Below are 26,023 nucleotides of genomic sequence, written 5' to 3'. Positions count from 1 at the left end.
GCTGTAGAGAGCCCGGCTGCGTCATGTAACCGGGAGGTGGAGGTCTCAAGCGCCAATTGGATGATGAGACAGACGCTGCTGTCCGCAGTCGTTGGTTGGGAGACGTTGATGGATGTCATCATGTCACTTGGCCGGCAGCTACAGCGCACATGCACAGTGCATCCTGCAGGACCCGGTCTTTTTTAAAAACTGGGGACCTGATTCAGAGCCGGACGCTATTTGCGCTCGCTCGTTCAGAAAAAGGGGCCGGCTATTTAAATTGCGGCCTGTTGACGCCTCTATGTCAGAGCGAGCGAACAAAACATGCGCTCGCTATTTTGTAAAGACGCCCCCTGTCCGCTCGCATCATATGTCATCTCCGCTATTTATTAGATTAATCGAGTACATCGAAAGGCGTCTGAACTGTTCGCAGTGCTTGTGGTTGGATTTTCCTACCGCAATCATGCGAACAGTTCAGGCTAAGAAACAACCAAGTGACGTGGTCGATGACGCTGCTTTGTTAATTATGCACACCCTTAAAACGCCCGTTTTGACTGTTTGGCACGTCTGCGTTCGGATCTCCACTCCCCGTTTTCAAGCACCTTCCCGTTACCACCCACAAACGCCTCATTCTGTCACTCAAATTAGCAGGCACTCGCTGTTTTGCGAGCGCTCGATTTCCGACCGCAATGACTGGTTGGCGCATGCGCATTACGACTCATACGCATGCGCAGTTGTGCGAACATCACTCGGAGCTTACGAGCGGCTCTGAATCAGGCCCAGGGTCCCTTAGTGCCTATAGCGCGTGTATTGTGATCACAGTATTCTAAATTAATGTCAATCGATCAACATGGATGTTGTGTTTCTGTGGCTAAATCACACATTTACTAATACATTTAAAAAGTGTCTCAAATCTACCTTTAGTAAATATACCCCCCTCCCCTCAGAGCACAGGTGTGCCCTGCTAAGGACCTGGTTTGTGACACTTTTTAAACAGTAGTGTCTTATTTTTATTTTTGTCACATTCCCATTAAACAGACCTAGCCTTAGAATATAGCAAGCAATGGAGAAAGTACATTAGTTAGCAGTATTATATTTGTTGCTTATACTTGTTTGTGTTATTAAAGGAAAATAAACATGATCATGATGGTCTGGGCTGGATTAACGGGGGGGCGACAGGGGCTGTCGTCCCGGGGCCCCCACACCCACCAGGGGTTAACGTGGGCCGGAACAGAAGACTGAACCAGTTCCGCCTCCTCTGGCCCACCTAACCCCGGTGCCGCAGGGAGGCTCCATTTGCCGGGCGCCCGCTGAGATTTTGTTACCAGCGGGCACCTGGCTCCCTCCCCGCAGCACCAGCCGGAGGCTCGAGCTCACACCTGAGCTCTGGCTTCCGGCTCCTACAATGTGCAGTGCACTATGGGAGAGACGTCAGGACATCTCTCCCATAGTTCCAAGGACTGACGCTGGACTTAAGGTAAGTATTGTTTTTTTTGGTTTTTTTTTCAGTAAGCGGCATTACTACAGGGGGCATTACTACTTGCAGCACTACTATTGGGGGCACTACTACTAGGGGCATGATTACTGGGGCACCAATACTATGGGTACTGCATAAGGGGCACTACTGCTCTGGGCATTGTATAAGAGGCACTACTGCTGTTGGCATTATGTGTATTAGGGGCACTACTACTGTGGGCATTGTGTAAAAGGGGCACTACTGTTTGTCATAGCATGAATAAGGGGCACTAGTACTATATGGTGTAATGTGAATCAGGGGCACTATGTGCGGTGTAATGTGGATAAGATTGCGCAACTGGTGAGTAATATTTCATGTGGGTGCCTATATGTTTGTTTTTACTCTTGTGGGTGTATATTGTGTTTTTTTCGTGTGTGCGCCAGTTTTTTTTTTTTTTTCATGTGGAGCCCTTGGCCCCCATTTCACAATGAGACATAACCCCTTTAGTGAGTGCTAAAGGGGTTATGTCCTCCTTTCAGTATTTAACAAACAGCGCTAAGCTTAGCTTATCGCTGTTTGTTAATCTACCGATTACAAACGATATGGTCCCCATTGCGCATACATCCATTTCATCCATATTTAATAGGGGCCCCCACAGACCTTAATCCGGCCAAGGATGATGGTACGTGATAACATGCTATCTCGGGGTAAGTGGGAAAGTGGAAAAAACAAGGTCTGGATTTATAGAAGATAACTGTCTGATAAAAAAAATAACACCTTAATTTTTTTAAGGATGCAGGTAGGAGTCTTGTCAAATGCAGATCATTTACACATCAAAGTCATAACCGGCGGAATTGCAAAAGCTCTGTAAGTCTCAAAAGAACTTGCTGTCATCAGGAAAAGAGGTGTTTGAAAACTGTGAACTGACTCAAAATGGATCAAACAGAATGTCCACACCATGTGCCTGATTCAGACCCGCGCGCTCGCGAGTCGATGGTCCCTTACTGCGCACGCCGGAGCCAGAATGCGCGAGACCCAGCCAGCGACGGGCGCTCCGTTGCTACGGGTCTCGCACCAAAAGGGGGCGGCTGTCGATTTTGAGTGACAGCTCACCCCGTTTTGGAGGCGGGCAGGAGGGGTGGGTACCCAAATGGAGGCGTTCCCAAAGGAACGCCTGCCGTTTGTGGGAGGCACCACTGACTTCACCAGTGATGTCAGTGGAGAGTTTCCTGCTCTGTTAGAGCAGGAAGTTCTCTGGGGCTTGCGACGGACGAGACCCTACCACAAGGGTCTCGTAGCAAGCCGCGATGGTCACGACCATCACCTGGCCGCTCGCAAAAGCTGTGGGTGGTCACCCACAGCTTAGCGAGCGGCCAGCAGGCCGCAACTAAAAAAAAACAAAAAAAAACGCCCTGATTCAGAGCGAGAGCTCTTCACGAGTATCCGGCTCTGAACCAGGCCCCATGTTCACAACAGAACTGACAACAGACTACAATTTCAGGCTGCATTTGAGGTTTGTTTTGTTAGCGTTCTGAAATATTTTTACACGCTATTAGCTTTCTTAAATGTAGCTATATATATATATATATATATATATATATATATATATATATATAAATTTTTTTATTTAAATCGATCTAAATTTGGACAAATTACAGCAAATTTTCACATTTCAATGCAATAAATGATATACAGGCATTTGAAGCATCTCCTATCAGGAGAAACAACCTTTATTTTCAGTGTAAGGAAACCTTAGATGAACCAGGTGTCAAGAGGGGTGATGTTGAATAGCCCAGGGAAGGAATTCCCGGAACAATTCAATTGACAGCGCTGTTAAGTCAGATTAGAACAATTTAAGCAGAAGAATGCCGGTCACCACGCCTTAAGATGGCTGTTTAGTTGCGGTAACCGGCGTTCTCCGACTAAAGTGCCGGCCGCAAAACTGTTAGCGTTGTGCTAAGATGGAAAACAGCATTCCACCTCTGGCTTTCAATTAATTGTCAAGTACTGTCAATTATAGATTTATTTGTTTCACTGAGCCTATTAATATAGGAGCATCAGAAGTCTGAATTATATAAAAAAGCTCTACGAGTCCCAGATTAAAAACAAACAAACAAAACAAATCTGGCTTCACACTGCATTTTTTTTGTTACATACGTCTGAAGCTATTTGCTTGGCTAACAGAGAGATACAACTTGTTTTAGCTTCAATTTATGTCTTAAATCCAACATCTAGTGAGGGGATACCAGGACGGTCTTTAATACGTGCCTCACTATTGTACATTTGTAGAGGTGCGTCTATAAAAGTGCTTTCCTATATAAAGATTGTGCCTCATGTAACTAGGATCGCTCACCAAATCCTTCCTCGGATGATGTAAACCTTTGCATACCGCACCAATGGCACCGGCTTCATGAGCAGATTCATCTGCAGTGTGTAAAAACAGGTGAATTTGCACAACATTTGGTGTGTGTCACACGGTGTCATTTGAATTGTGCAGCCATATTTGTGTTCATTATTTTTTATTTGCGGCTTTTTGATTCATTTTTATTGGTAATAACAGTGTTAGTTATTTACAAAACAAAAATACAAAATACAAATGTGCAGTAATCTCCAGCAAGTAGACAGTCACCATCATTGCCTAGACTTATCAGATCTAATTCTTTATTAGTTAGTAAATGCTTTTTTTTTTCTTTTGTTCAACCTTTATTAAACATTACTTTGTTATTTGAATTAGGTAGCAACACAATCATGTTTAATTTTTTTTATAAAGAGGCTGTTAATTGTTTTTTTTTTTTTTTACATAAAATGGTTTAACAATTTCCTCCAAAAAATATATGCACACAATAATAACTATGCCACACACAACTGTTTATTTCAGGAATGTAATTCAAATTTGCTGGAAATATTGCTCTTAGGTGAGAATTTAGTTCTGCTGGGATAACCCGAGACTCTAAACATATAGGGGCTTATGAAATAGATTACAAGCTGCAGCCGCTGCAGGAACTTCTGAGAGTCTTCCTGTATTTTTAAAGCAGCAATCATTTTATAGGGAAAACCAAGCTATTTTAGCTTTTAAAATGATTGCCGCTTTAAAAATACGGGAAGACTCACAGAAGTTCCAGCGGCGGCTGAAGTATGCAACCTATTACATAAGCCCCATAGCGTATCCGCAAATCAGCTCCAAAATAATACATTAAGGTTTCGTTGAACATGATGCATATAGTGTAAAGTGCTTGGGAAATCTTTATACCTGAATGTATAATTAGGATTTGGATACAATTAAACTTCCTGTGCTGCTTTGAAGGGAGAAATATTAGTGTAGGAATTATTTTCTTTGAGATGAGCTTTCCTTCAGTCCCTCCCATATTGCCCGCAAGATGGCCGCAGCAGCTTTAGCCCCAGGATCCGGCCGGCTGAGGGTGGACGATCCGATGTAGCTGGCCCTGCCAGCCCCAGCTGTCATACTTTTTGTTTCTTCTGCAGCATCAGATGCACTCTGCATGGGAAAAGCACATCATTATAACACTACGTAACACCACAAAGCAGCAGGTACGTACAGTCATATAAAATGTCACCTTCACTGCACAGCCAAGGATCTCCATCGCATTACAGTGTGGGGTCCGCAGTGACTGCAGGACACAGTTAGCAGCACAAAGAGAGTCCAACTAGAGAAGAATGAAAGACACGTAAGAGATGATGACTCAAGAATCAGCGATGACTAGTAATGAACTGAAAGGTACTCACCATTGTCCTGTCACCAGGCTCCGCTCCTCCATATCTACACACACCAACAGAAACATTAATGAGGACCCTACAGGCTGTAACTACAACTTCCCGAGAAATAGCACATACAATAACTTCCCCTTAATGTTCACAGAGATCATCACTACAGCTATGTACACACCCATACAATCGTCAGACAGTTCTTCTGATTCCCCACCAGTAAATGACATATCTGTAGTGTGTGTACGCACCTTCCATCATGTTATATTGGAAAAAAACTGAAGAGCGGGTTGTATGGGCTTCCTAATATTCACTAGATATGATGGTACAACGTCAGACAAAATGTGAAGTGTGTATGTACTACCGACCGTTCTGTCTGATACTTCTGCTGCTGCTGCAGTCAGGACCTTGTCAGCAGATAGTCTCGCAGAGATGAGGCTCACAGATGGAATGGTAGATTGTAATAGTGTGTGCACATGGATCTGCATGTTTAGCTGGACTTTTAACCGTAAGTGTAATTGTAAGAAGAATGGGATCTCAAGTATGGATCTCAAGGCTGTTCTTCATATATAAACACCTTCCTCATCCAAAACCATAAATCATTAACGGAACAGCCAACCCTCCGCCAAAGTCACATTTAGACCAGAAACACTACATTGCAGGACTTTTCCAGTGAGGTCCTAAAGTGTTTTAATATCAACAACATGTTAAACGTAGAGGGGCTAATATTGAATTGAGTGCAAGTCGGTCACAATTGCTCCTGAAATAGGGGCCTGATTCAGCAGAGGACGGAGTTGCAAAGCCCCACACAATCAGCATTGCAATTCTGTCCTTGCTGAAATGCAAATGCAGGAGGAGATGTCTGATACCCCCTGCATGCATCTGCATTACCAGCGCTGCGACTGAGGCCTGGGATCACCAACTGAGTAAGCCTAAGCATGCGCAGGCTGGCCGGCATGCGGGGCCAGGAATCTGTGTCCATGGAGACAGATCCTGGCCTTACCACTCCCAAAAAACAGGGGCGCCACCCGTCCCCCCGTAAATGTCTCTTCCTGTCAATCAGGCTCGCGAATCAGGCCCTAGATGTGGATATTCTCACATATGCATAGTTGTACACATCTCTGTGTGCAGAACGCCGCTATCAGTATGCTTGGTTTCATAGCTGTCTTCATTAGTGCACACTTACACCATCCCTATCCTTGGCGCATAAGGTGCGCCATGAATACCTGCTGTACGCACAAGTCTGCATAGCTCGCAATGTCATCCACGCGACCTCATTGAACTCTTCCTAGGTTTCAACTCAATTACGCTCCTGACTGAAGTGAATACCACTTGTGCACACTTGGGGCTAGAATTACTATACAGTGGTGTTTGCGTGTTTATCATTTATTATCATCGCCGGTTTTACATTTCTGGGTTACAACTGTAGAGAACTGGTTTCCACCGATTAGTAAATCTAGGCCTTGGTTCTGTAGCCTGCACAGTGCCTAAAACTGCAAGATCCACTTGACAAATGGACATGTATTTGACTCTGCCTTAGCCACGGACTATTTGGGGAGCATCTGTCATTAAACACTGCACATGATTGTTGCCACTAACTAAGCTGTACAGCCCAACGTGGAATCACCATTGGTGTGGGGTAACAATGTTACTCCATTAAGGATTCTCACTGCAACCCAACAGTAGGGAAAGGTGACAGGGGCATGTTTATTGGGAGGAGGGGGGTATGTGTATGAAAAGATTGATTTTCTCTTTTTGGCATTTAAGTGCTTGTTACCTCTTCATGGCCTCTATCCCAGCATCCATAGCCGCTGCCCAGGCCTGTGGTCCTGACTCACCCTGCAATGGCTTAGCTGCCGCCATCAGGAAAAGACTGTACAGCTAAGTGAAGAGTAAATTCATGTAAGTAAATACCTGATTAATAATAATCTGATGGATAAAGTCAAAGCAATGTAGAAAAGGCATAAAATAAGGTATGGTAGAGATATAGGGCATGATCGAGAGTTGGGAGCCAATCAAAAAAAGTAGCAAACAAATGAGCAATTCTCTCCTTGAACAAACCATTTTGTAATGCCAGGATGCAAATGCATTTATTTTTTGCATGCAGGGAAAATACTGATTACATTTGTATGTAGCAAACAAACACTGGGCAGCTTTGTAATAGAACTATAAATCTCAGCACATTTTAAGTGTACCCCGTCTGCAGTGCAACATGGTTTGGCCAAGGTGCAAATTGCTCCTCTTTAATTTTATCTCTGAATCAGGCCAAAACAATTATTAATCACAAGTATATAATTCATGTAATCATAGGCGAAACTGGGGGGTGGTCTGGGGGTGCACAGAACCACCCATTAGTCCATTTCGTCCATCCGCCGCTGCCCAGCTTGCCTACCCACCGCCCTTATGCTGCTCATCCACCACCGTCCAGGGCTGGTCCCTACAGGGGCCGGCAGCCGCCCTGCACGCTCCCACATCGGCTGCTGCTGTCAACTCCGATTGGGCAGCTCTAGTCTACAGCTTCTGCGCAATGCGTATGCGCAGAAGCTTACCTATAAATAATTAAATAAATAATGGGCACAGGGGGCTGGGGGGGAGGTTGGAGCTGACTGCACAGGGGGCTGGGGGGGGGAGGTTGGAGCTGACTGCACAGGGGGCTGGGGGGGGAGAGGTTGGAGCTGACTGCACAGGGGGCTGGGGGGGGAGGTTGGAGCTGACTGCACAGGGGGCTGGGGGGGGGGAGGTTGGAGCTGACTGCACAGGGGGCTGGGGGGGGGAGGTTGGAGCTGACTGCACAGGGGGCTGGGGGGGAGGTTGGAGCTGACTGCACAGGGGGCTGGGGGGGGAGGTTGGAGCTGACTGCACAGGGGGCTGGGGGGGAGGTTGGAGCTGACTGCACAGGGGGCTGGGGGGGGAGGTTGGAGCTGACTGCACAGGGGGCTGGGGGGGGGAGGTTGGAGCTGACTGCACAGGGGGCTGGGGGGGAGGTTGGAGCTGACTGCACAGGGGATTGGAGGGCAGGTTGGAGCTGACTGCACAGGGGGCTGGGGGGGAGGTTGGAGCTGATTGCACAGGGGGCTGGGGGGGAGGTTGGAGCTGACTGCACAGGGGGCTGGGGGGGTTGGAATTAACAGGGGGCTGGGGAATGACGCTGAGACACACTGGGGCTGGGGAATGTGGCTGAGAGATGCACTGGGGCAGAGAGGCGCACACTGGGACCAGGGGAATGGGGCTGAGAGATGCACACTAGGGCAGAGAGACACACACTGAGGCAAGGGGACTGGGGCTGAGAGACGCACACTAGGGCAGAGAGACACACACTGAGGCAAGGGGAATGGGGCAGAGAGACACATACTGGGGCCAGGGGAATGGGGATGAGAGACGCACACTGGGGCTGGGAGAATGAGGCTGAGAGCTACAGGTGGGCCTGAGAGCACTCGGCTCCTGACAGTGTGAGGGAGCCGGCACTGCACAGTGCTCACCCGCACCTCTGGCACCTCGCACACACCGGACCACTGGAATTCGGACAGTGAGGCCATACCCCCTTCCCGAGTGACCACGCCCCCTTTTCGGCAGCACAACGGTGTTACCCGGTGCGGGGAGGGACGTTGTGCTGCCGAAAAGGGGGTGTGGTCACTCGGTCCTGCTGCGTCCCCTTTGTATAATGGAGGAAATGCATTCTGGATGGATTTCCTCCTCTTACTCAGGCCCCTTGGGAGAGATGCGGTGGTCTGTGACCGAAACTGATCCCCAGAATGCCATGCAAACTGCACTCCGGGAAGCATGCGTCTAAAGTAAAAGTGCGAGGTTCCCCTCCGAGCACAAATATGCTCATCTCTGCGTGTGCAAAGATCAGCTGCAGCAGGGGGACTGATGATCAGTCCCCCCTGCCCCATTGCGCTCTGTATTAAGGTGAGGGGCCGTTATTAAATTTTTTTTTTTTTTAAATGACAATTTCTGAGCGGTTTATGTAAAAAAAAAAATTAGTCAGTTAAGTGGTTAAAATACATTACACATACGACCCTGGCTGAAGCACAAGGGCGATAGTGGTGAAAAGACAAATACAATACATAATAAATAACAATAATAATAAATAAAATAATAATTAAATAAAATGTGGTAAAAATAAAGCAATGTGGTACTATGGGATACGAATGTCCCTTCTAGAACTTCTTGGGCAGCAGATCCCCGAGAGGAAAGTATGGAGTGTATGGGAGATCTTAGTTCGGATGGAACATTTTAGAAACCATAGTGACAGCACCCATATGACAGAGAGGTGCTTGTCTCTCAGTAGCACAACTAGGTGTTGATGCTCTGGGGAGAGCTGGCAGTCATTAGGAAGTAGAAAAACCAATCGGATCAAAGAGTAACAGATAAGCATTTGCTCACACATTCAGGCTACTATGTGCCCTCACCGCGCCAGAAGTGCCCCCCATTTTCTCCAGCAGTACGTGTGAAAGAGCTGTGAGGAGACGAGCTGGGTTGGAAGGAAGCTGTCCACTGCTTATCCAATCCCTGATGGCTGCAGAGATCCAAGACTTTAGGCATAATGTAAACCAGACATCATATATAATCATCACTATATTATAAGACAACACTCACCATGGGCTGCTCGTGCATGGGTGCTCCCACAATCCCCATCTCCCGCGGCACGGTCCAAATCATTTAGCTCCTCCTCCAGAGCTAGAAGAGAGCTGCACACACCTCCAAGCACGCAGCTGTAGACCTGAATGCACACGGCTAGCACACACGGTAACATGAGCTTTTTAGATGCATGCATTGTACAATACAATAATATAATGTTTCACAAAGATAATAGATGCGAGCAAACATGATTTCAACAATGAAATACACTTCAATAATAACAAATTGTCCTCATGGATAATACATTAATCTGAATCCAAACGGTACGACCAGCTAAAGAGGCAGCACTAGGTTTTCTTGGGTTCTGCAATGGAAAATGAGCACAATACTATACACCTCTGGCTGATTCTCTTTTTTAAACTTCATACATTTTTTTTTTTGTTTGAATATTTTTGGATGTAAAACAAGAATAGGGTGAGCCTATGAGGATCCTCCGTCTAGCTGTTACTGCAATACAAATCCCTTCCCAGTCTGCCCCCTAGTGTCTGGAAGACCTTGCTCTGACAGGTAGATAAAAAGCAAATCATATTTAGGCAATTGGTTTAAAAGCTGTATGAAGTTCAGGGTTTTCACCAGTTGCCACTATAAAATATATGGCAAGTGAACGTGCTTAGAAAGCAATGTATGCTTTTATAGAAGCTGATTGTGACAAGCAATACAAAGGACACAATCCCTGGTCTTCAGCAGAGCAGTCTCCATAGGTTTCTACAAGGACTGCAATCTTGCTGAATGTTTCAAGCTTATCTTTTTAGAGCTCGTGTCCGGATAGCAATATCGCAAATTTTCACTGCGAGAGATCCTCTGGATTCCTCTCCGATAATGGCCACTTGCATATGTGCAGCCTGATGACTGTGCATTACATCTTCCAGGCCTGAAACCCAGAAGTAATGACTTCCCCATAAGGATGGCCATCGACCATCGATGTTTTGAAAACATCGAGGGTGACCAACTGATGTTAACTAGTTTTGCATTGCCTCCCAGTGGCTAAGCCCCGCCCTCATTTTTGATTGGCTGGCGACACTGCCACCAGCAGTGGTGGTCATGGAGGGGGTGCAAAGTTCAAACCATCGATGGTTCACCATAGATGGTTTTTGTGCCATTGATGGTAATCATCGATGGGCCCATCAATGGTAATCATTGATGGACACCCTACCGATGGCCATCCCTACTTCCAGGACAGCAATTTATTGGAAAAGCAGCTCCAGCAAGATTATACTGATACATTCCGGCTGACTGATTGCAGATGAGTGCGTGCGAAGACAGATGGAATGGATTGCAGTTTTTGATACATCTCGCCTTCAGTAACATATTGGAGAAGAGACCGTACTTTGGAAGGAGTTGTATGAGCCTGTGAAATGCAGAACTAGGATCATAGTCATGGAGAGTACCATGGACAGCAGCAACTCTGTATGTAATCATGAAGTATATATCATTTGTGATGGTGGCAAGCCAGATAACTGAAGTGTGCAACCCGTTCATGTCCTGAAATTTGGTTATGTGACTAAACCCGGAATCGGTATGTAATGCTGGCGGCAGCCCGGTGGGTTGAAATCCCGACAGGGAAAGGTAAGTAACCTAACCCTCCTTTAGGGGTGCCTAACCCTAACCTCCCCCCAGGGGTGCCTAAACCTAACCCCCCCTCCCCGCACCCTAACGGTGCCTAACATTAACAACCCCCCTAGTGCATAACCATAGCCCCCCCCTTCCCCTAGTCTAACTCTAACGTTCCCCGTGGGGGTACCTAACCCTATGTCCCCTCGGGGGTCCCTAAACCTAACCCACCCCATCCCCGGGCTAAGTGTTCTAGTTACCCGTCAGAGGACGATCGGGATGGCGGGGGTCGGTCTTCTGGCGTCGGGATTTATTAACTACATCCCAATAAACCCATCTCGAGCTCAGTAGAGAGCTCAGGCAGCACAGTAGAGAGATCAGTAGGCGACTCGGTGGTCAGCTTCATCACAAGAGTTTTGGGGTGTCCTGCAGGAGGTAGGAAAGCTGAGACAGGAGCTCAGGAGAGCCATACGCTTGTGACAGTAAAACAAGCAGAGACCTTAGAGACTGGCTAAGGAGGGCTCTTAGCTACACAAAGAACGTATGTTCATATATTCAGCCACTAAAGAGAGCCCAGCTCCCCACTTGTTAGAGGGAGCCAGGAAGTGTAGCAGTGTCTTGAATATGTTTGTTGTTTTCCTGAAAACAGTTAATCTTACTTATGGTGCTAAAACTAATTACAGCAAATATAATATAATACATTATTCACGGGAACACTGGACACACCGTCACGCTGCGATTCCTCTGGCTGCGTTTTCTCAGGAGCGCAGGAGAAGGTGCGTGTCTGACCTGTCACAGGAACACGTGGGACTCTGGGCCAAGCAGGAGCCGATGTGTCCACGTCTAAGAGAACACGATCAGAACAGTCATTGTAACAAGACAAACAGATGGTACGTCAATTATAGAGATAGGTCTAAGTGCCAACACTGCTCTATCCCTACCAAAGAGGCGCAGAAGTTCTGGTGACATCTTCATTAGGGTAAGGGAAACCCCGCTCATCTCAAGCGCTGTCATGAAGGATCCGGTCATTGCACGCATTATCAGTAGCCCTCGTCCCTCTGAAAAAAAAACCAAGAGGATCAGTGGCAGAATAAGGGTATAAGGGCAGAGAACGGGTAAAACTGAACAGGGACTAACCCAGTAAACGTATAGCTGAGCTGGCGACAATCTGCAGCTCCAGACACGATAAACCACCCAAATTATTCACAATTATGATAATGGAGTCACCTGATGGCATAACAGAGAGGAAACAATAGATACAAAGAAAATGATTCAATGTTAGGAGGAAGGCAAAAATGGCAGTGAGAGACAGCATGGTTTATTATTAACACATTAAATCTATACCTCAGGCTGTGTATGCCAGCAGTGGGGGTACTCCGGGAGGCCATGGAAGCGTTTGCCTCCGGGCACCAAGTGTGGGGGACGAATTCGGACAATAGCCCGGGGTGAGGGATGGAATTGGATGATCTTGTTTCTGGGCACTATGGCTGGACTTTCACCACTGAATGCCAGGAGATATGCCCTATTATACTCACCTGGCTGTATGTTCACCTGTGACTGGCTAGCCGGGTCTGTCATGTGATTTATCATAGTCTTCACAACCTCGTCACAAGACATCATCTGTTGTGGTAAAGAGCAGCAAAGAGACGATTAGCATGAGAGCAAAACATCATTGACTGATGTGGTTTTTTTATAGGGCAAATAGGGCTTTCTGTTAGTGGATTTGTGAAATACTTATAATTTTCATTTTAAGTGAATATAGATACATTTATAAAAAGTATACTTCCCCATGGCTCTATCAATAGTTGCTTTAACCCAGTTACTGAAAGATACTCTATAAATAAGTGTACTAGTTCTCCTGAGTATAGGGATACAAGTAAGTGTATTCTGTGTAAGGAATGATATGTATGTTAGAGATAGTGGGCCGGATTCTGATTTGGGAGTAAAGCAATAATTTTGCATGTGGGGTAAATACTGGCTGCTGTTCAATGTGGGGTAAATACTGGCTGCTGTTCACTGTGGGGTAAATACTGGCTGCTGTTCACTGTGGGGTAAATACTGGCTGCTGTTCACTGTGGGGTAAATACTGGCTGCTGTTCAATGTGGGGTAAATACTGGCTGCTGTTGCATGTGGGGTAAATACTGGCTGCTGTTGCATGTGGGGTAAATACTGGCTGCTGTTGCATGTGGGGTAAATACTGGCTGCTGTTGCATGTGGGGTAAATACTGGCTGCTGTTGCATGTGGGGTAAATACTGGCTGCTGTTGCATGTGGGGTAAATACTGGCTGCTGTTGCATGTGGGGTAAATACTGGCTGCTGTTGCATGTGGGGTAAATACTGGCTGCTGTTCAATGTGCGGTAAATACTGGCTGCTGTTGCATGTGGGGTAAATACTGGCTGCTGTTGCATGTGGGGTAAATACTGGCTGCTGTTGCATGTGGGGTAAATACTGGCTGATGTTCAATGTGGGGTAAATACTGGCTGATGTTGCATGTGGGGTAAATACTGGCTGATGTTGCATGTGGGGTAAATACTGGCTGCTGTTGCATGTGGGGTAAATACTGGCTGCTGTTGCATGTGGGGTAAATACTGGCTGCTGTTCAATGTGGGGTAAATACTGGCTGCTGTTCAATGTGGGGTAAATACTGGCTGCTGTTCAATGTGGGGTAAATACTGGCTGCTGTTGCATGTGGGGTAAATACTGGCTGCTGTTGCATGTGGGGTAAATACTGGCTGCTGTTGCATGTAGATAACAAATGCTGGGCAACTTTATTTTTACACTGAGTTAAGATCTGAGTTTGGACACACTCCTCCCAAATCTAATGGTGCATACACACGGTCAGATATGTCAGATGAACGATAAACGATTGAACGATTTTGCCAACTATTTGAACGATTTAATGAACGATTTTAGACAGTATTAAAATGAATGGTATTGTCCAAATCTGACTGCAAACACATCAGATGTCATATCGTTATCTGACAAACGGGAACACGCATCGTTGCAGGGACACATGTCAGATTTTCTTTCAGATATGAACGATTTTTAAAATCGTTATTGTTCAAATCTGAAGGAAAGTCTGACCGTGTGTATGCACCATAACTGTCTGCACGTTACATCTGCCCCATCTGCAGTGCAGCATGGTGTTACCAAGATGCACAGTTACTTGCTGGTTTTATGCTTTACTCCTAACTCAGAATCAAGTCCAGTATGTACGAAGTATGTGCTCACGTTGTTCTAGCACTGCTTTATCTGAGAATAACAAACTAGAAATCCCGGAAATTAATATACTGTCACATCGCTAAAACCGCTCTCTGGGTGAGCGCTCAGGACGCAGGTGATGTCATTGGAGGAATATGGACAGTGACATTTGCACAAAACATAAATAGGTAACTAAAGTAAAGACAGTACTGACTGGCTTCACTACCATGTAGAATGATCAACCAGTGCATAACAATGTAAGTACATCCATGCATCTTTTCCCATGGTCTAGTGATGAGACATTTATAAATATTTGTGTGATCCCCTCTAAGTTTTGACAGATGAGGGTGAATCAAAGGTGATGGTGGGTGCCGGTCACTTCCTAAGAAGGTAGCAGGGTGTCTCTCCAGGCACCCCTCCAGCTGGAAAAGGGTGCCATCGGGGCAGCGACTGTGCAGTCTCCTCGACCTTGCGTCTCCAGGTGTATTTATAGGGTCTCTCAAACTGCCCGATAGAATACAGTTGCTCCATCACGAATGACACACAGGAGCTACAAGAATTTCCTTATTTATAGGGGAATCCCTGATGACATCACTCTTGTGACATCACAGGATTTCCAATAAAATTGCCACCATACTGAGTGGACTAACATCGGCTCAGCCTTAGGTCCACCTGCCTCGGTTGTAAATGTACAAATGCTGGCTGGAAATGTTAATAAATGTCCTGTCTTGGGATCTGCAAGTTGAGTATAGTGTTATCAAATATTGCGAATTATTTTAAAACTGATACTTAAAAGACATGAGAATATTTAAATAATTATACACAATAGGTTTGTAAAGAGAGGAGCATGGGAACCCACATCAAATGGCATTGTGACCCATGATTGGGTTCAAACATACATGTTTCTTTAATGCATGCAAACAGTTATATGTCAGCAAATAAGTAGTCAGCCCATTCATGTACACCCAGATCAGTGCAAGATACTTATACTACAGACCTTGTATCTCTGTACCCCGGCCTCACCATGTATTCCTGCACAGACAGAAAACACAAACCATTACATCCTGAACACAGGGCCAAGGCTTCAACCAAATCAGTTACTAAATGAAGTCATAACATTATAGCCCGCCAAATCTTTTGTTACCTATCAAACAATCATTAAAGTGCAGCTTCCCCAATGCAGTAGGTCATGTACCAAGTACAAGAGCTTTCTTTGTCATGCCAAAGGAACAGAAATGTTCACAAATATCATAGCTCTAGCGTGACAGTAAAGTCTCATATGGAATAAACAGTGCCACACAGATGTCAGGCTCCACTTTGCACAGTTGCTATTATGAAGAAAGGATAAAATGAACTGGTGATGTTCTGGATGGATAGAAAAGTCCTGTGCAGTAGCTCTTGTAAGTGCTCTACTAGTAAACCCTGATGCAAAGGTGGCGCCTGTCTGCTGCTTCTGTAGTCCTGCTCGGGAATGGCGGATGGTCGTACAGAGCTGGAACCAAGGAGGAGTAATGATTAGTAACAACTGGTATGACTAAGATAGAAATTCCAGTATTTGGGAGTCCAATGGGTAGAAATAAAAGAGGAGGTACACCTAATGCTCTGCAAGGCCTGGTATCTGGATGGAAGATCTACAGTGTCTAGATAGAAATAGGTCGACACCAGATGGCTGACAGGCAATAGGTCGACAGGATCAAAAGGTCGACTGGGTCAAATGTCAACAGGGACAAATGGACACATAAAAAGGTTGACAAATGGTTTTCATGATTTTCAGGGTAAGGTTTATGATTAGGCACTTGGCAGATGGTTAGGCTGTGGTAGGGGATGGTTAGGGTTAGGCACCAGGGGGAGGGTTAGAATTAAAATGTGTTGTTTTGACAGTCGACCATTTGATTCTGTTGACCTACTGACTGTCTATCTTTATACCACAACCGTGAGATCCTGGAAGGACTTTGGGTGTCACTGAAGGTAAGAAGCCTTATGCGTTTCGCTGAATCACTCATCATCGACAATATTTATCCTTTCTTCACAATAATTTTATTTTACATTTTATTTTTTATTAAATAGAGATATTTTTTCCTTTGCAATGTCTATGTAATTATATGTCCAATATACACCCCTATTTATAGGCAACATACTTTTTCCTTTTTCTTTATATTAAACTCAGATATTTGCGCACTATATTTCTGCTTCTTGGTTCTACCTCCTTTCGGGTGACTATCCCATTTGGGCATGCCGCTGCCCTTTTGTGACTTCAATATTCATCATTTCCATGTACTAATACAGGTCACTATTTCATACTGATTATTTGTTAGTACTCCACCACACTTGATACTGAGCAGCGTCCAGGGTTTACTTGTTTCCCAATTCTTTGTCACGCGCCTCTATTTACACAGGTGTGCCTACATTTCTGCTAAAGCGCACAGGTTTATGGCGCAAGATGGCAGCATTTGTGGTGGAGCAGGAGCGTTGGCCAGCCAATGGAAAGAGTTTGGCAGTACGAGAGCGGTGCCGGCATAATGTGGAGTACGAGCGCAGAAACAGGTTATGCGGAGTAAGACTACTGAAATGCGATAAAAGGGAGGAGAAGGTGTATATTTTGGGGCATTTCTTGCTGTGAGGGGGCACATGGGCATTTCCACTCTTCAATGCAACTTGATTTTTGAACCAGATCTGAACTGGCAGAGATTGGGTCTGGTTGTATACTTCTAACGGGATGCATCTTGCTTCTTCCACTTGCACGGTAGTAAAGAAGGGTTTACTAGGTATACTTTGCCCAATGTAAAACAAATCATTAAACATATACATGTAATGTATTAGGTACAGCCCTGATGTCCGCTCAGACTCATAATTAATTTAAGCCATAAAGGGCTCGATTTAGAGGTGGACACAGTTGTGCAGGTTTGTTTTACTGCTCATACATACGAGTCAGACTACACATGCGCTAAGTTTCAATCAGTAATCAGTAGTAATAATGAGAGGGTTATGTACTGAAAGGCATGCTTCTAAGGTGCTGGGAGGTTGGTGTTTGCTATGTACTGAAAGGCGTGCTTCTAAGGTGCTGGGTGGTTGGAGTTTGCTCTGTACTGAAAGGCGTGCTTCTAAGGTGCTGGGATGTTGGCGTTTGCTATGTACTGAAAGGCGTGCTTCTAAGGTGCTGGGATGTTGGCGTTTGCTATGTACTGAAAGGCGTGCTTCTAAGGTGCTGGGATGTTGGCGTTTGCTATGTACTGAAAGGCGTGCTTCTAAGGTGCTGGGAGGTTGGCGTTTGCTATGTACTGAAAGGCGTGCTTCTAAGGTGCTGGGATGTTGGCGTTTGCTATGTACTGAAAGGCGTGCTTCTAAGGTGCTGGGTGGTTGGAGTTTGCTATGTACTGAAAGGCGTGCTTCTAAGGTGCTGGGTGGTTGGAGTTTGCTATGTACTGAAAGGCGTGCTTCTAAGGTGCTGGGAGGTTGGCGTTTGCTATGTACTGAAAGGCGTGCTTCTAAGGTGCTGGGAGGTTGGCGTTTGCTATGTACTGAAAGGCGTGCTTCTAAGGTGCTGGGTGGTTGGAGTTTGCTCTGTACTGAAAGGCGTGCTTCTAAGGTGCTGGGATGTTGGCGTTTGCTCTGTACTGAAAGGCGTGCTTCTAAGGTGCTGGGATGTTGGCATTTGCTCTGTACTGAAAGGCGTGCTTCTAAGGTGCTGGGAGGTTGGAGTTTGCTCTGTACTGAAAGGCGTGCTTCTAAGGTGCTGGGAGGTTGGCGTTTGCTATGTACTGAAAGGCGTGCTTCTAAGGTGCTGGGTGGTTGGAGTTTGCTATGTACTGAAAGGCATGCTTCTAAGGTGCTGGGAGGTTGGCGTTTGCTCTGTACTGAAAGGCGTGCTTCTAAGGTTCTGGGATGTTAGCGTTTGCTCTGTACTGAAAGGCGTGCTTCTAAGGTGCTGGGTGGTTGGAGTTGCTATGTACTGAAAGGCGTGCTTCTAAGGTGCTGGGAGGTTGGAGTTTGCTATGTACTGAAAGGCGTGCTTCTAAGGTGCTGGGTGGTTGGAGTTTGCTCTGTACTGAAAGGCGTGCTTCTAAGGTGCTGGGATGTTGGCGTTTGCTCTGTACTGAAAGGCGTGCTTCTAAGGTGCTGGGAGGTTGGCGTTTGCTATGTACTGAAAGGCGTGCTTCTAAGGTGCTGGGAGGTTGGAGTTTGCTATGTACTGAAAGGCGTGCTTCTAAGGTGCTGGGAGGTTGGAGTTTGCTATGTACTGAAAGGCGTGTTTCTAAGGTGCTGGGATGTTGGCGTTTGCTATGTACTGAAAGACGTGCTTCTAAGGTGCTGGGATGTTGGCGTTTGCTATGTACTGAAAGGCGTGCTTCTAAGGTGCTGAGAGGTTGGAGTTTGCTATGTACTGAAAGGCGTGCTTCTAAGGTGCTGGGAGGTTGGAGTTTGCAATGTAAAGTTTACATTTATCCCCTACTCTGCACTTTTAGTTCGGGGAGACATCTTCCAGAGAGCGAAGTAAAGACACTGACATTAATTTGCTCAGGACGGACCAAAGGGTTTCTCTGCAAAACATCTCACTGCGGTTGGGATTTCTCTCAAAATCTGTCCAAATGCCTCTGTAAAGAGACTTTTCATGTCCAAAATCAGCGGCAACTCAGCCCCATGAATAATGTTTCCATATTATAAAACAGCTGCTTCCATTGTGTATAGGCAATAGGCAAATTTTACCTGGGTTCTCTACTTTCAGCTAGTGCTCCAATATTATCACTGTTAATGAAAACATTCAAGAAAGGCTCCATGTGAGCAGAAACGCGTTGGTGAGTCTGTGATAGCAGAAGGAATACCAGGTGATGGTGTGTGGAGAAGATTGACTGTACACTGAACCAGGGGGAATACATGATCCGAAAACCCGGGAGGTGACTGTTTGTACCCCATTTTTTGCCATCTTGGGTGTGTGCTGTTCTACACCCCACACTGTCTGGTATGCTGCTAAATTGATGGAAATTTTATATTTTAATATTTGAATAAAACTATGCTTCACTATATTTGACTATACCTTCTTTTTGAGGAAATACGTTAATTTCATTGGGAAGTTTTCCAACTGCAGAAAGCGTGAAGAGACGAAGGACCTCATTCAGAGCCACTCGCTAGATGCGTACGCTCGCATCCAACGTAGAGACATTTTTAAAAGTGATGACAAGGGAAGCGATCGCTCGCCAAGGCATAAGAACACCCACTTTGGCTGTGCGAGCGATCGCTCTGTATATGCAGACACCCATTAGCCTATGTAGAGACGCCCACTAGCGCATGTCATCTACAGGAAGTGTATTAAAACATTGGTACATCGAGGACCATCGGAAGCGATCGCAGCGCTTGTGGTTGCCTTACCCTGCTGCAAGCACTGCGAGGACTTCAGTGTAAAAAACAGGCATGTGACGTCTACTATGACGCTGTCTATTAATTATGCACGCCTCTGAAACATCGTGGAAACACTCAGGCACGCCTGCGTTCGCACCTCCACACCCCCATTATTAGTGTCCTTCCCCTGTTACCACCCACAAACGGCCTCTCCTGTCACTCATTTCACTGGGCTGTCTTTGCTGGGTGAGCGAGCGGCCTGCGATTGCACAGAGTAGTTTGCACACGCGCAGAACGAAGCATGCGCGTTTGCAAACCACCGGGCCGCTTGCGAGCGCACAGCGCTAGCTAGCGGCTCTGAATCAGGTCCTAAGTATGGATATATCTTGGGGACGTTACCACTTGCAAGATCACTAAGATTGGTTACTTACCTCAGAGGAGCGCAATTGAACGCAAGTACTGTATTTTACATTCAAGAATTCTATATGAATCTACATGGCAGCACCAACAGCATAGTGATTAGTATTACTGCCTCATGGCACTGAGGTCATGACCCATCAGTGTGAAGTTTGTATGTTCTCCTTATGTTTGTGTGCGTTTCCCCCCATACTCCAAAAACGTATGGTAGGTTTACTGTCGTCTGACAAAATATTAACTTTAGTTTATGTATCCATGTGATAGGACCTAACACGATTGTTTAAGTACATCTCCGATTATTGTGGCACGCAGTGCCCCCAAGTCGCAGCATGATTTGAGGATCCATCTGAATAGATGCACGGTGAAAAGAGTAGATTTAAAACACTTTAAGGCCAGAGTGAGGAAACATTGGAACCTTATTACACATTTCACTTCTCTGTTTGAATTTTTTTTCCCTATCACATTGGTCAAAGTGTATTTAGTAAAACATGACTGTGTGAAAGTACACATGGGATGTGCAAAGGCGTTCAACTGAAAGTATAGGAAGGATCTTTTCTGGGCACTGGGGAGGTGGAGACTCCAATGTAGGTGTGTCACAACATTTTGTGGGGTGTCTCTGCCTGCAATTGCGATCTTGTACACAGACTTTGGCGTTTCAGTTCCCATGGCAGCACGACCATAGGGTTACTCGAAAGTCTGATTATTGACCGATCTGCGTCCAAGCTGCGTCTTTGTACGCAGTCGCTTGGATTTTGCTAAGTCGCCACTGGGCGTCTCAATACTAATCCAGGCAGCAGCAATATTTGCATATTTGGCCAACAACTGCTACATACGGAATCGCAGTCGCACCTGGATTTGCATCCATCTCTGAATCAGGCCCTTATTGTGCATTCAATCTTCCATTAATATTTTATTTCTGGTATTCCTGCAACACTTGAAAAAAACAGTAGTAAAATGGGATTTACAATCAGTTTTTTCATTGGGAGTTTTGATAAAAAAATAAATAAATAAAAAAAAAGGAAAATGGTTATTATTCTATACGTCTTCTCACCTAGTCCCAGCTCCAGTTCATCAGCGGCAAGTTGAAAGGTGGGTCCAGAGCCTGGCACACTGCATGGGGAGAGGCTAATGCCTAATGTACCTGTGGAGGAACTGAGCTGTGTGACTAAATAGCCCCAAAATACTGTAGTATGCACTTCAATAACACTTCTAAAATAGTCACATAAATTTGGGTCATTAAAGGCATCTTGCTGTTGTACTGCTAGAATAAATGTGTACTGTAAAACTAAATACAGCGAGTTACTTTTTATTTACATTACAATACTAGCAGTGAATGAACACTTGCTATGGGAATAGAAAGTCTAGCGCAGTGACAGGCAACCTGATACCACAAAAGGGCCCCAATTTACTCTTGAATCACACACGGTATGAGTTTTTTTTAAACGATTTGGCCGTTTTCGAATGATTGGAACAACAAATAGTTTTAAAAAAGTGCTGTGTGTGGCCATGATAACGATGGCGATGTGCGCTCCTGCTGTCGCTAATCGTGCTCGCTGATCAATTGAACCTGCAGAAAGATATGGAGCTCTCTTTCATGATTTGCCACACATCGTTTCGTGTGTGTGCACGTACGTTTGTACGCATCGTTCGGACGATGGACGATTTGTTGTCACTGATCCTTGCCACTCCCCTCCACTATTTTTAAATGTTCCAGCCGATGCAACGTGAGGTTGCTTGCTGCCAAACGATATATCGTTAACCGTTATATCGTTTGCAGTCATTAACTATGACAGTGCGCCGGACACCGGCTACCACTTACTGGGTCCGGCAGCACTGGAATCGGCGGCAGGCAGCGGGCAGGGAGATCCTGGCGCGTGCTGCTGTGATGTCCGCTCCGGGTCCCCCTCGCGCTGGCTGGAAGTGCGGGCGGCCGCAGCTCTCCTAGGAGCGCGTGCGCCGACCTGCAAGGGGATTTAAAGTGACAGGAGCACAAAATGTGAATTCTCGTTTGGCGCGAGAATTTGAACTTACTCTATTTAAGGAAGTCTCTGGCACCAGATTATAGGCTCCATACCATACTCCAGCGTTCCAAAGTACTTACCTGTTCTCCTGACCTTCACCTTGGCTTGTTTGTCACTCCAAATTCGTCTGACCCTGGTACTGCTCCCGATATCTGGTTCTGACCCTGGCTACTCCCTGTGACCCGTTTAAGTCTGCTCCCTGGTACCATCTCGTCTGTTGGTTTTGACCCAGCCTGTCGACTACGTTTATTCTTCTGCACCTCATCCAGTGTCCACCAGTACCTGTATAGGGGAACCTAACCTGAGGGCCGCGACCTGTGTGTCGGACGCAGCCAAGTCCATACCTTCTTGCGAGGGTCCCTGGTGAATACCGCCAGCACATTAGACTCAGCGCCTCAGGCATAGGTCCAGCCAATTCCCTAAACACGGGCCGCATCCACAATCCGTCCTAGAGTTGCAACATTAACGATCTATCTATATCGTTTGGTCGTTTGTACTATCGCTCCACGTGTAGGCACAATATCTTTTGTCTGGGAGTGTTCAGGAGTTCAAGGGAAATCGCAAACGAGATTGGATCGTTAGCAAATCATATAGTGTGTGGGGGCCTTTAATCTCAGTGGTAAATGTAATTATTTTGCTCAATGAAAGAGACACCTATCTGTAATAGCATATCAGCAGGCATTTTATTACAAGCCATCACAAATAAGTATGACAACAAAGCAGGAAGAGACTGGGAAATGCAAGTGAGGGCTCGGAGGGCCACAGGTGATTTAAGGGTCGCCTGTTGCTTATCACTGGTCTAGCACTATAAGCTGCATCCATTATATGAGCTGAAGCACCACCTAGTGACAAATAAAGGTTACAGCAGGTTTACATATATGTTGCAAAAACAGCAAAACATATATAGTAAAGCCACCGATTTCACATATATACAACACACAGACTGGATTTTAGAATTCTCAGTGGCCTAGCACAGTAGCATGACAGTACGGGAAAATAATATATTATTTTCTCACCAATTCCAGCAGCAGCTGATTTCACCACTGAAACAATTTCTTGCAAACTTTTCCCTTCCTCTGCTAGAGCTCCGGCTATCTATGATGGTTAGCACAGAGAGGTATAACTAAAAAAATGCATGCTGTAATAATAAATATTTCTTTATCAATGAACTGTTGCAAGCACAGTGTCTTAAAGTGATAGAACCTAATTCTTCAAAGAATAACAGAGTCATGTGATGATAAGGATGCGTGAAAATAATCCGTGGCAGGCTACTTCTACATGTAAAACAATAATAATAATAATGTGTTTGCTGGGGCTGGGTTTGTTTTGTCAACATTCGTGTCGACATTTATAATTTTGCCGAGAATGTCGACACATTCATGTCAACATGATTAGCATAGTCTGACGAAAGGTCGACATGATTAGAATGTAAACAAAACTGAAGTGACGGCGATCACTTACCTGGTATCTGGGTCCGGCGGTCAGCTGATCCCGAGTTTCGTCTGTCAGCTTTTCCAGCGGTGAGTAGCACTAACCCCTAACTCTCACCCTGCTGCAGTGTAACCCTTACCCTCCCTCTTGCAACCTAACCCTAGTGCTTAACCCTAACCCTTCGGCCCTTCAGCCTATTCGTAACTCTTTGCTCCCTGCAGAATGTAGACATGTTCCACGTGGTTCCATTGAGGTGTCGACATTATAATTGACTGCATCACGTTTATTGTCATTTACATCGCTTCTTCAGATCTGCCGTGCTGTAGGGCAGATCTGACAATCTCAGTCACGATGCACTGGAATAGTTAGGGGGCACAATAGATCGTTTCTCACATTGGACAGTTTTTAACACCAAATCGTGCCCACGACTGCCGGGGAGCTGCTGGGGAGAGTTCAAGGGGGAATCGGACACGTGTCAGATCGTGAGCACATCGCCAAGTGTGTAGGCACGCTGAGACTATTTGGCTTGTTTATGGCATTCCGGATTCTGATTGGTCAGCTGTAGATATAGCACTGCCAGTTCCATACATCCTTTCTTTACCAGGACATGCTCTAATATAGGGAAGTGTCAACCTGCCTTCTCTGTCTATGATACTGTGGTGACCGAAGCAGGAGACCTGCAGAGATACTACAGTTGCAATTGCCCCATCTTAAGGATACTCGGCTGAATGTGCACTTGACCATTGCCTGTGGCCGGGGACAGACATTTGGCTCAGGAAGTCTCTCATTGGAAGAGAGTGGTCACTGCAGTATACAGATAAAGGAGAATATCATGGGGGAACACAGCGTGGAAGGTTTATTTAATCTAAAATTGTATTATTTTATCTTACATCCACATGTGATAACTACCTTATGAATCAGGACGATGCCGCACAAGCCACGCCGTCCAGCCTTGCGAGGTGAGATGAAGGCGCAATCATCTGCAATCACTACCATCTCCACTTCCAACCCCTCGCTTCGTGCACGCTCGAGAGCCAAACCAAAATTAAGACGGTCGCCCGTGTAATTCTTCACTAACAACAGAATACCCGCTGTGCAGAAAGGAAGAGAAGAAGACAGATTTAGGCACCGGCGTAGAACATAGGTTAAATATCGTTGAACAAAAAAAAACAGACATAGGCATTGAAATAGGTCTGCGATTGTTTACCTGGAGTCCCGTAATTAAAAAAGTCAAACAGAAAATGTAGTAGATGATTGCTCCTGCTTGGTGATAGACATAACTGACAATTATTTCCGTCACTGTGAGTAGCACTGCTAAACAATTTAATGAGCAGGGAAATGCTACAAACCGTCTCTGGAGAGCCCGGCGTAATATGTAGAAGTTATCTTTTTTTTCAACAATAAAATTTTATTGAATTCCCCAAAAAATGTAAAAGACTGAAGTACAGAAAATAAAAAGGAAGGGATACAAAAGAAAAACACAGACAAAGGGTACACAATATAGGACATATATAATTACAAAATGTTCACATAGCAAAACATATAATACATTGTACAATACAGTATCTAGCATATACATAACATTACATTGAGGGATCACAAGATTACAGGGGAACACAGTATTTAAACCTTCGATTTTGATTCCCAAAATTCAGACCATCTAATAGGAGGACTGGAGGCAGAGGAGGAGTAAAATACTCCCGTTGTGTCAAACTTACAATGTGATTGCACCTCTTTCTCAATAGCATCTAAACTGGGAATATAAGGCGTACGCCATTGTCGTGCCAACAGCAGTTTAGTGGCTAGCCACCATGATATAGAAGGAATAAAGCTATTAATGGATGAGGTGGTATAGAAACATTTAGATTTTAGAGATTAGGTCAAACACTGATGACCATAACACTTTGAACCATATATTTTGGTTGTGCCCTCATATCAAAGAGCCCACATTTCCACAGTCACGCCAACACAAATTGGATTGGGAGGGCCAAAAAGTATACATTAGTACCGGTGTGAGATATAAACTATGAAGCAGTTTATAAAACTGTTCGATGTGGGTAATACACTTAGAAAGATTAAAGCAAGTTTGAAATATGATATGCCAGTCTACCTCAGGTATTATACAGGAGAGATCTACTTCCCATTTCAATAAAGATTTAAATTTGGTGAATTTGTGAGGGTTAGTTAAATATAGATACCACCAAGTAATATCTCCTCTGCCTCCAATCTTACACAATCGATCAATGAGAAATTTGGGTAATCTCTGC

At 45.3% G+C, this 26,023-nt stretch overlaps 1 protein-coding gene across 1 annotated transcript in view; it reads right to left on the bottom strand.

Moving 5' to 3' along the window:
* Positions 1 to 4,470: 4,470 nt before the first annotated feature.
* TKFC (triokinase and FMN cyclase) overlaps positions 4,471 to 26,023 on the bottom strand; it is a 42,837-nt gene continuing 21,284 nt past the window's right edge. The window contains exons 5-18 of the mRNA XM_088454511.1: positions 24,666 to 24,847; positions 23,342 to 23,420; positions 21,356 to 21,445; positions 15,551 to 15,585; positions 12,886 to 12,970; positions 12,488 to 12,577; positions 12,292 to 12,408; positions 12,077 to 12,193; positions 9,758 to 9,895; positions 9,571 to 9,677; positions 6,936 to 7,039; positions 5,180 to 5,213; positions 5,011 to 5,100; positions 4,471 to 4,931 (exon numbers count right to left, since the gene is read on the bottom strand). Of these exons, the coding sequence (XP_088310637.1) occupies positions 4,761 to 4,931; positions 5,011 to 5,100; positions 5,180 to 5,213; positions 6,936 to 7,039; positions 9,571 to 9,677; positions 9,758 to 9,895; positions 12,077 to 12,193; positions 12,292 to 12,408; positions 12,488 to 12,577; positions 12,886 to 12,970; positions 15,551 to 15,585; positions 21,356 to 21,445; positions 23,342 to 23,420; positions 24,666 to 24,847 (1,439 nt within the window). The 3' untranslated portion in view covers positions 4,471 to 4,760. The remainder of the gene's footprint in view (positions 4,932 to 5,010; positions 5,101 to 5,179; positions 5,214 to 6,935; positions 7,040 to 9,570; positions 9,678 to 9,757; positions 9,896 to 12,076; positions 12,194 to 12,291; positions 12,409 to 12,487; positions 12,578 to 12,885; positions 12,971 to 15,550; positions 15,586 to 21,355; positions 21,446 to 23,341; positions 23,421 to 24,665; positions 24,848 to 26,023) is intronic.

This window comes from Taudactylus pleione, unplaced genomic scaffold (assembly GCF_031769625.1).
Source record: "Taudactylus pleione unplaced genomic scaffold, aTauple2 ptg000619l, whole genome shotgun sequence".
Classification (NCBI taxonomy): Eukaryota; Metazoa; Chordata; class Amphibia; order Anura; family Myobatrachidae; genus Taudactylus; species Taudactylus pleione.
This window is presented reverse-complemented; position numbering and strand designations above follow the sequence as displayed.